The 10064-nt window shown below is 32.2% G+C and overlaps 1 protein-coding gene across 1 annotated transcript; it reads right to left on the bottom strand.

The window, feature by feature from the left end:
* Window positions 1–2071: 2071 nt before the first annotated feature.
* On the bottom strand, window positions 2072–2892 carry LOC18034632 (17.4 kDa class I heat shock protein). Its single transcript, XM_006424748.2, has one exon. It carries the CDS (start codon window positions 2786–2788, stop codon window positions 2312–2314), a length of 477 nt encoding a protein of 158 aa, XP_006424811.1. The 5' UTR covers window positions 2789–2892; the 3' UTR covers window positions 2072–2311.
* Window positions 2893–10064: the final 7172 nt, after the last annotated feature.

The following is a 10064-nucleotide window of genomic DNA, read 5'->3' on the forward strand; positions in this document are numbered from 1 at the left end:
CATACACTAATTTCTACTTGTGCCGTAAATGCAAAACCCAACCTTGGTTTGGCTGCAGATGATCATATTGCATTGCATCTCTCTCTGCGCATCCTATACGTTTCTATTTCTTTCCGTGTGCCTCAATATTGTGTGTCTCGATGTGTTTGTTTATCAAGAGAAGCCAATTTCAGTAATGATTGAACTCTTCTTTGTGCTTTCAAAGAAACTGCTTAGAAATTTTATGCTGCTTAGACTGAACACAAATCTCAATAAATCAAAATTCAAAAAGTGCTCATTTTCATTAAAAATTTATCATTTGCCAAAAAATTGACATATCTTCTAAAAATATTTTAGACGACATATCTTAAAAAATATGCTTCGACGAATATGCCGTTTCTATTCAGTTGAAAGTAAACTGTTAAATCCTTCGGGTGATAACAATACATAAAGAATCATATTATATAGCAATTGACCGTTAGTTGACTGTGCAAAGACAATATTACCCTTAACAATAGTTTGTAGACGGAAATAACTAAAAAAAAAATTAAAATTGTTGGTGCGAAAAGCACAAATCATATTTTTTGACAATTTTATCCTTGTCAATTCCAAAGATTTATAATATCATAGGTAAAGATTATAACTATTTCATTTTCAAGTTTTTAATTTTATCTTTTTTGTAGGAACTTTAAGAAAATATTAATAATTTAAAGAGGATTTTTCAAATTTTTAATTTTATCTTTTTTATAGGAACTTTAAGAAAATATCAATAATTTAAAGAGGGTAAAATAGCCAACAATTTTAATTTTTTTTTTTAGTTATTTCCGTCTACAAACTGTTGTTAAGGGTAATATTATCTTTGCACAGTCAACTAACGGTCAATGTTAAAGTTAGCTGACGGTAGGGGGTTTTTTACAAATAAATAAATTATCGCCATCTACTTGCAACAAGCCCAAACCTCAGGAGAGGTTTTTAAAAATTACCCTTATTTTATATTATACATTCCCCTTCCCCGCTCACCATTAGCACTGATAAAATTTAATACGATTGGATTGTCCGATGTAAATAAATAAATATAAATCGTAAAATTTAACACGATTATTAAATGAATTAAATTTAAATTGACATAATATTTTTTTATGTCGAATTAAAATTCGTAATCTATTTACCTAAATAATAATTTAAATATATTTTTATTTTAAATTAATTTTTAAATTTTTATCATTAAAACTCAAATATTAAAGTTGATTTTTTTAAATTTTTTAAAAGAATAAATATACATAATATTTTATTTATAAAATTTTATATAAATTTAAAACTTTAATAATATTAATATATAAAATATTAATACACACACACATATATATATATATAATATTACTTACATATATATAATTTAAACTTTAAATAATATAAATATATAATATATTTTAATATATGTGCATAACATTTATTTTTCGTATTAAATTTAAAAATTATTAAATAAATTATATTTAAATCAAACATACACTCGACACGACATAACACGACATGTAACTCATTTTGCCAAAACTCTACTTATCATAACCAACAAGATGCTCCTGGGTTTTCTATGATCTTCTGCCATCTTACATAGGCTTCCACAAAACTTGCCAGCCCAACAACCTATTAATCAAAATTTTCACATTTGTAAAAATTATGATAATAGAAACAATGGTAGCGAATTAAGGCATATAAAATCTCTTTTCTCCTGCAGGCTTTAACGCAAATTCTAAGCAATATAATCTTTTAAAAAAAAAGATAACTAAAACAACAACCTCTTAATCTGAAACAGCTACCTAGTAATTGCCATTAATTAACAGCATCAATTAGTTCGTATGTAATCGTTTGTTTTGTTACAAAAGCTTTCTAGATCGTCAGCTATTTTTCTGCGTACTAAAGATCTCCCTCTTTCTCTACTTTCAATAGGTCGGTAATTACAAATCAATCCCAAAAATTTTCCTTGATTTAATTTGGAATGAAATATTTCTTATGCACTACAATGATCGCCGTCGGAAACAACTGTTCTATTTAAATTTAAATTTAAAAAAAAAAAAACCTACAACAGTGATACTCGCATTACAAAATATATTTTATTGCATCACACTTTTTTATCATTTAAAAAACTAGTTACAACGCTTGAGACTGGCTCCTGAAGCTCTTGCAAACACACAAACATAATCACATCAAATTAAACAGGGGGAAGGGAAGAAAACAAACACACACACACATACAAACACACAAGGGCTTTGCTTTCGTACCAAATTTATTAGCAAACCAAAGACACAATCTTGAAAACATTTACAGTTATCACTTAGCCAGAGATCTCAATAGCCTTAACTTCAGGTTTCTTCTCCTCCTGTTTAGGAACGGTGACTGTGAGCACACCATTCTCCATGCTGGCCTTAACCTGTTCCACCTTAGCATTGTCGGGCAACCTGAACCTCCTCAGGAACTTGCCACTGCTCCTCTCGACGCGATGCCACTTGTCATTCTTCTCTTCCTGCTCCTTGCTCCTCTCTCCGCTTATCTGCAGAATCCTGCCCTCTTCAACCTCAACTTTTACTTCTTCTTTCCTCAGCCCTGGAAGATCAGCTTTGAATACGTGAGCCTGAGGAGTCTCTTTCCAGTCAATTCTTGCATTGGCGAATTGGGATGTTTCCCTAGCCGAAGACGGCGCGTTGGTAAGGGCAGAGGACAAGAACCCGTCGAAAGGATCCCATACATCTAATGAAACTGGATCGAACACGTTGGTTCTTCGGCCACCGAAGATGCTTGGAATGAGTGACATTATGGCAAACTGGGACGCTAATTAAATGCTCAACAACTTCGGAAATGCTTTGATCAATCAATTTGAAGATGGAGAAGGATGAGACAAGAGAGGCCTATATATAGGACTAATATGATTTATGTAGAGGATTCTGGATGCTTTCTATTAGACGAAATCTCTGGTGCCTTCGCGGGCCATCTCTTGTTGCCACGTGTCTTCTTTATCGGTAATATTTAATTAGCTTAATGCTTTTACCATCTCTCTCTTCTATCCACCGTATATGTCTTCAAAGGCATCAATGATTTTCCCGACAATGCAATTCCCTGCAATCTTCTTCCTGTTAACTTTTTAAAAGCACAAAAAATATTAAATTTATGATGATTATTATGTTATATAACGATGTAACATATATAATTATACAATCATTAAATTAAAAATTTAACGATTGTAAAAATAATATAATTTTTTATCTTATATTTTTATAATCGTTGGATTTCATTCCACGATTGTTACATAATTATATAACATAACAAAAACCTAAATTTTATATTTTTGATTATCTAAGAATAAAAATAAATACCAAGAGAAATAACAGTAATTGGGACATATCCAATTTCTATTACAAGCACATTGAGTAAATTCAAACTTCATTAACCGGCTTCCAAAAATGCATTAGATCGAACTTCCTATTACTTTTTTTTTAAAAAAATTGTGATTAAGTGAGGGTAGATCTCATTTCTATTTGACACAATTAATATTTTTGCAATGCTCATTAGGGCTCCGACTGTGCTTTAGTTACATGGGTTTAGGCTTCCTGAAAATATCAGTAAATTGTAATATAATTCTCAAAAATATATGTGTTTAGCCCGGTAGATTAAACTGCCGCAATTCCTGATAATCACTTAAATGTACATACCTTCTGATCGATAACTAACCAAACGCCTCCTTCAAAAATTGTGTAGTGGAACAATTTGCCAAGAGGATATAATCAGGTGAGCTTAAAAATGGCTTGGGTTTTGGGAGCAAAATTTTGTAAAATTAGAATAGAAAATAGGCAGCCGCCCGCCCTGCTTATTATAATCTGATAGACATCACTAAAATTAGATATAAAATAGCCTTTGCCCGAAAATTTCTTAATAACGCGCCGCCAAGTCAACAAAATTCTTTCAAGGCCTCTTCAAAATCATTGTTATCATTTGGATGGACTGTTTTTGCCTTTCCAATTATGAGACTCAACACAAGCACAGCATTGTTTCGATCTTCTTCGTACTAGTCCGCGTTAGAATCTGATCCATTTGGGTTCTTCGGCCTTTTTCTTTAGTGTCCCGGCCACACACACTTTGTCAATCTTTACATCTGACAACGGAGCATACACTGTTCGATTTCTGGAACCAGAATGAGTCACTACCCAGTGACTAGTTGCCTTGCAGTGCCAACAGTTTCTTGAGCTGGCCCAATTTCTCGGTCCAATTCTGCAGAAAAAAGCCCAATAACCAAATACGAGGTAAAGGCCCGGTAAATTCTGGGTTCTCTGGTCCTTGAGTCCGTCAAATTGTAAAAGTTTGCCTGCGGTCCGAAACATGGAGAAATGTCGGCATTTGGAAAATTGCGTGTGAAAAAGAAAAAGAAAAAAAAAACGTTTTTCATTTCATGTTTAAAGTTGCGCACATTCATCCCTAAACTTCCCAACCCATGAGTCATGATTTCTACTGCAAATTTCCTCGTGCAATCACCAACTGAGTATATGCAATACAGTTAAGAAGGTTCAATTAAAATTAGACCAAACTGCAAATGCATAATAAACACACACACTAAATATGAAGACTTGCTACAAAGTTGAGTTTCACTAACTTCACCATATTATTAAAATTAAGTTAGATGTGTCTCAGGGCCTCATCCGTATTATTTCTATTATAAATGCATCTATAGATGTCTGGGTCCTTTCCGGCCTTTATCTGCAACAAAAAATTGAGTGAAATCCACTCTTGTTATTTAAGGCAAAAGTACGATAAAAAGGGGTAAAACTCCAAATTACATTTTAGCAACCTAAAGATCTGAACCTTCTCCAGAACCAATTGAACTCAAAATTTGACAAAATCAAGAGTAGAAGCGCTTTATACATGAAATCTTTTAACCTTTTTGCTGTTCAAAATAAGCACAGACGCGTCAAACAAAAGGTTTTTAATGTGATTAAAGACGCATCAAATAAAACCCCAACTGCTCTCAATACAGATGGATTACTATTGGAACCCAAGAAAAGAAATGCACCTACGTCGGGTATGATTGAGTTGCGTGTAACATCATTTGACATAATCCATGTATGGAGCACTCAAATCAACTAACAAGTTGGATCAATACCCAATGCAAAGGAAATATTATTAAAATTTTTCATTCATTTTACTAACGAGAAATTTTATTTACCATTTCATCATGACAAAATCTTTGTCGGTAACAGAACAATAATATCATTTCTGTTATAGATTCCGTGAGCCAAAAGGAACGGAAGCAGATTGGCACACATAAGATCCCCCATAATCCAAATTCTTACGTGCAAGCAATTAATTCTTATATAAAAACCTTCTAAAAATTAGACGAATTTCACTTTCTCAATCGGTAATCCAAGATAGATTCTGAATATTTCAACCAATGAATTGGGGCAACGTCTGCTTCTAAATTAGAATCTAGTTCAAAGACCCCCCCACAAGTTTTGCAACTTCCTGTAAGCGTACAAGTTTCAGTTTTTTTTTTTTTCTTTTTCTTTCCAAAGTTGTGTAATATTGACATGATAATCATGCCCCACTCACATTATTAAAGCTAAGTGTATCACATTCACGAGTCTTTTTCTCTGCATTGGAAATGTTGTTGCTAGAAGATACGTATATGGACATTTACAGAAGATCCAAGAAGAAATAAATAACTTTGTTTCGTTCATTCAAACTAAAATTTAGAGAAAAGTAACTAATTTATCTTCATTGCCATTGAATTAAGCCTAATTATTAAGATTAAATTGGCAATTTTTTTCATGGAGGATTTTAACTGTCCAAATCTTTGTTTATGTTACTTTTTGTGGGGTTGAGATAATAAGTTTTTGGTCTAGATCTTCAGGTCTCACGCATGCCTCAAATTTGGAAGGAAACAACCAAGATCAGTAGAGAGCCCCTGGTACCGTTTCACCTAGGAAAGCCTGCTATGGTGGTGGTGCATGGCTTTTTAGAAGGGCTCAAGTGGTGTAGCTCGATACATACGTGTGTGCGCAAATCAATTAAGTAGACTTCCGAACAATTTGTCAATTTGTTGTTGGATTTAGGAAAGAGTTTAATTCGCATGGAGGTCAAAGCGATTGGTGCGGTGCCCTAAGTAATTAATTACACAAAGTGCCCAATAGCCGCTTCTTGATCACGCGCTAAAGGGGTGAAACAAATTTGCTAGATCCGGAAACTCAGATAATTTTTTAGAATCTTTTTTCAATATGAATTTAGTTCAATAGCGGACAAATTAGATAGAATTCAAACTCGTCCACCGATACATGTATGATCGCATTAGAAAAATAAAGCCCTGATTTTGATTTGACACTACATACAATACATTATTGATAGTTAATTTGATGACGCCTCCAGTTGAGTTCCGATTGTCTCTTCAAATGCCGCCAGCCATATGCCAAATTCCCTTAATAACATTAGATTACAAATCAATCTGACGATGGGTAAATTTCTCATTAGTCCCTTGAGTTTGAACTAATTATCTAATTGGTCTCCATAATTAAAAAACAAAAAAAAAAACTCTCCCACGTCATTACTTCCATATTTAACTGTTGGATCTAACTCTTCAAGGCTAAAATAATATTTTCATCGTGAATAACTAAAAATTTAAAACAAATCTGACATTCGACGACAAGTAAAGATTAGAGACTAAGTAAATTTTATCAAAAACAAAGAAATTTGGGCAAATTTTTTTTTTTTAAGCAAAGAGATTGATTGTGTAATTAACAAAGACCCTAAGGACTAAAGGATCATATATTTATCATTAAAAAAAAAAATCCGCCACGTTTAGTTGTTAGATATATAATTAGAGTGGGTGGCAGATTGTCATATAATACCAGTAAAATATATGTTGGAATAATGAGAACACGGTTTAAGCTAGGGCAATATAGACCCATATAGAAAAATGACATGGCGACCGACTTGAGCTAAGATTTGAAAAGATTTTTTTTGAATGACTCTCATCAAATTAATTTAGTAGAATAATTCAATACTGAAATACTAAAACTCTGTGAAATTGACTTATCAGGACAACCTGAAAGGTCAGTGCATGTATTTTTAGCCCTATCTAGCTGGCTAGCAGAAAATTTTATGCATTTACAAGAGCCATTCCCCTTCCAAGTGCACATCAGAATAGTTTAATTTTTGATAATTTATAAAATTTAGTCTAGGCGTTACTAAGATTCAGTTTAATTATATAATAATTGTATAAAATGCCATCGTAAAGTCTAAATTATCCAGCGCTAGGTGGATGCATGGTGGGCGAAAAGTCACAATCCCTTGATGTACAAAGAGATTAATTTATGAACTTGAAAAATATAATTAAAAGAAAACGTAATGTGGCGAAAGATGTCTAATGGATTGAAATGTCGTAATTCTTGACAAGAAATATATTGTAAGAAATAATTTTGATGTTTAAATTTTGAAAAATAATGAAACAAAGATATTTTATAAATGTTGGTTTTTCAGATACAAATACAGAAATAGATGGGATTTTTTACTCTAATAATTAATATCAGAAAATCGAGGGAACTGTTTACTTTAATTAATATCCGAAATCGATGGACTTGTTTACTTTAATAATCAATATAATTTGTAATGAGTCATTCACAAGGAACATTTCTTCTATGGTCTTAAGTTATGGATAATTTACATAAAGACGTAGGGCACCAAAGAGAATGAAGCAGACATCTTTTGCTTATAATAAGCATTTTCTGTGAGCCACTGATTGTTAGAGAATAAAATCAATCCCCGAACAATATCACATTTATTCCCCACTACGCACGTATGCCACATCTGTAAAAACTAACCATTAGTTATGATCACTTTAATTGAATATGAACCTCAAAGCTGTAATGCCCTAGAAGATATGGTTTGTGTAGATATGATGGGTACTCCAAGGGGAACCCACTGACAATAATAATTCTGATATAATTGGTAACTTTTTTTTCTGCAAAATTTTTCCAGTGTGATGTCCACAAGGTGAACTGAAACAAAATAGTTTGATTTACTTCGTACGTATATATAAATATTATGGGGTATACGTCTAAAGTTATTAGTACATTGTCAGGTATAATGCTCCCTAGTCTCTGTTGAAACCCTAAAATTTTTAATTTGTTACTTATTAGAAGCTTGAAACCAAAAAAAAAAGGAAATTATAACCAAGAATTTAGAGTTTTCAACAAAGGATGTAGGGATTTTATCTATAACATGATTGTATTGCAGTCATTCATATCAATAATGTGATGTCAATAAGGGAATCCTATATCTTGATTGACCCTTTATCCATCGATCAAATCAGGCCAAATGTTCAGAAGGAATATGTGTCATTTACTTCGAATTATTGGTGCTGCATGAGACCTTTTTTTTTCTGCAGATTCATTAAATAATTCATGTGCATGCTACCTTAATCATCTTCCTTCACTCACCACGTGATCTTGTTGAGTAGGTGTACCCCATAACACTTTCCTCTGAAAATTCTGAATGCTTGCTTCTAAATCATTTAACAACTCATCACATTATTATTCAATTAGTTTACAAGCCTTATAAACTAGTACCATCACCGACAATTTGTAATTTTAAATAATGATCACTGTTATAATAAAATCAATCTTGATCTGAGATTTAATCCGCCCAAATTAAGTATTGTTTTACATCACTCATAAATTAATCATATATAAAACCGATTTCTTTTTTCTTTCCCCCTATACTTCGGCTTGATGATCATAACTTGAACTTGAACTATTGTCCTCGCTGTCAATGAGGTTATTTAAAAAAGTTATTGGCATGCATGTACATTAATTACTCTATTGTGATCTCACAGCTACTTGAAAGAAAAGTCTGACCACAGTCTTAAAAATAAAATAAAATTAAAAGGCATAAAAGGCTACTTTTTTTTTTTTAATAATCCTGTATGAGCTTACACAATAAATATTTTATAACAATGATTTATAGAAGATTATTTGACTAACAACTGGTTAGTGTATATAAGTAACGTGTTAATTAAAAAAGTGGAACAAAAGCTCGTATATGTATCAGAGCCTCAATATTTTAAGTGAGTGTTGTAGTCTGTGCATGCCTTGTTTTACTGATCATCTTCTTGTAATGAAAACATGTGCTGAGATTTTGAGAAACTTGTTTTGCATGTTTCATACAACCGCACTCGTGCTGTAGAAGCCAGACAAAGCCTCTACCTCGGAACTTGAATATGTAATAGAGAATTCAAAATCTAAGCCACCTTTTAAGATCATCAATTTTTTCGTGTTTTGCTTATAGACATGTGAAAAATATTAGACAAAACTAGAAACCCTTGTAAATTAACTATAAATAGAAAAAAGAAAATGCCAGTCTTGAGGATATTATCCCAGTTGGGAATAGTTTTTGGACTAATATTATAAGTTGAGATAATTTTCAATTCTTAATTTAAATTTTAAATTGCGTTAGACTCGTGAATTATATAAGAATGGATTCACATTATTTTTTCAACGGCCAAGGGCCAGGACGGCCGTAGATTTGAAAGTAATTTCATATGTTATGATATACCTCTAAGATTTGTTCTTATATATTGAAATTTAGATAGAAGTATATTTATATAAACAGTTGTGCTACACTTGTCAAAAAATGAGCAGGCAATGTGGCAAACTTGTGGCTGGCCCTCATGCATTATGTGACAATAAATTATAAAACAAGTAATTAATTGACACACTTTAATCTATAATGAAATCACATCAGGTGGGATGACAATTTAAATACAATATATATATGGACAAATCTGTGGTACCACTGTTGTATGGTATCACAGATGGATCCAACCATTGGATCTAGCCCACAGTTGTCACCAGAGCTAGATCCAATGGTTGGATCCAGCTGTGGTACCATACAATTGTGGCACCATAGCTGGATAACAATTTCTAAAAGCGATAAAATCTATAAAATTGATACGGGAGAGTGAATTTAATTTTCTTAAATAAATTTAGAAAAGAATATAAATGTTTTTAATAGATATTTTGGCTACTTTGAAAAACTTTTTGACGCTGTGT

This window comes from Citrus clementina, unplaced genomic scaffold, assembly GCF_000493195.1.
Source record: "Citrus clementina cultivar Clemenules unplaced genomic scaffold, Citrus_clementina_v1.0 scaffold_8, whole genome shotgun sequence".
Lineage (NCBI taxonomy): Eukaryota > Viridiplantae > Streptophyta > Magnoliopsida > Sapindales > Rutaceae > Citrus > Citrus x clementina.

Coding starts and splice junctions, on each gene's coding strand:
- LOC18034632 (XM_006424748.2), bottom strand. CDS start 2,788: ATGTCACTCATTCCAAGCATCTTCGGTGGCCGAAGAACCAACGTGTTC.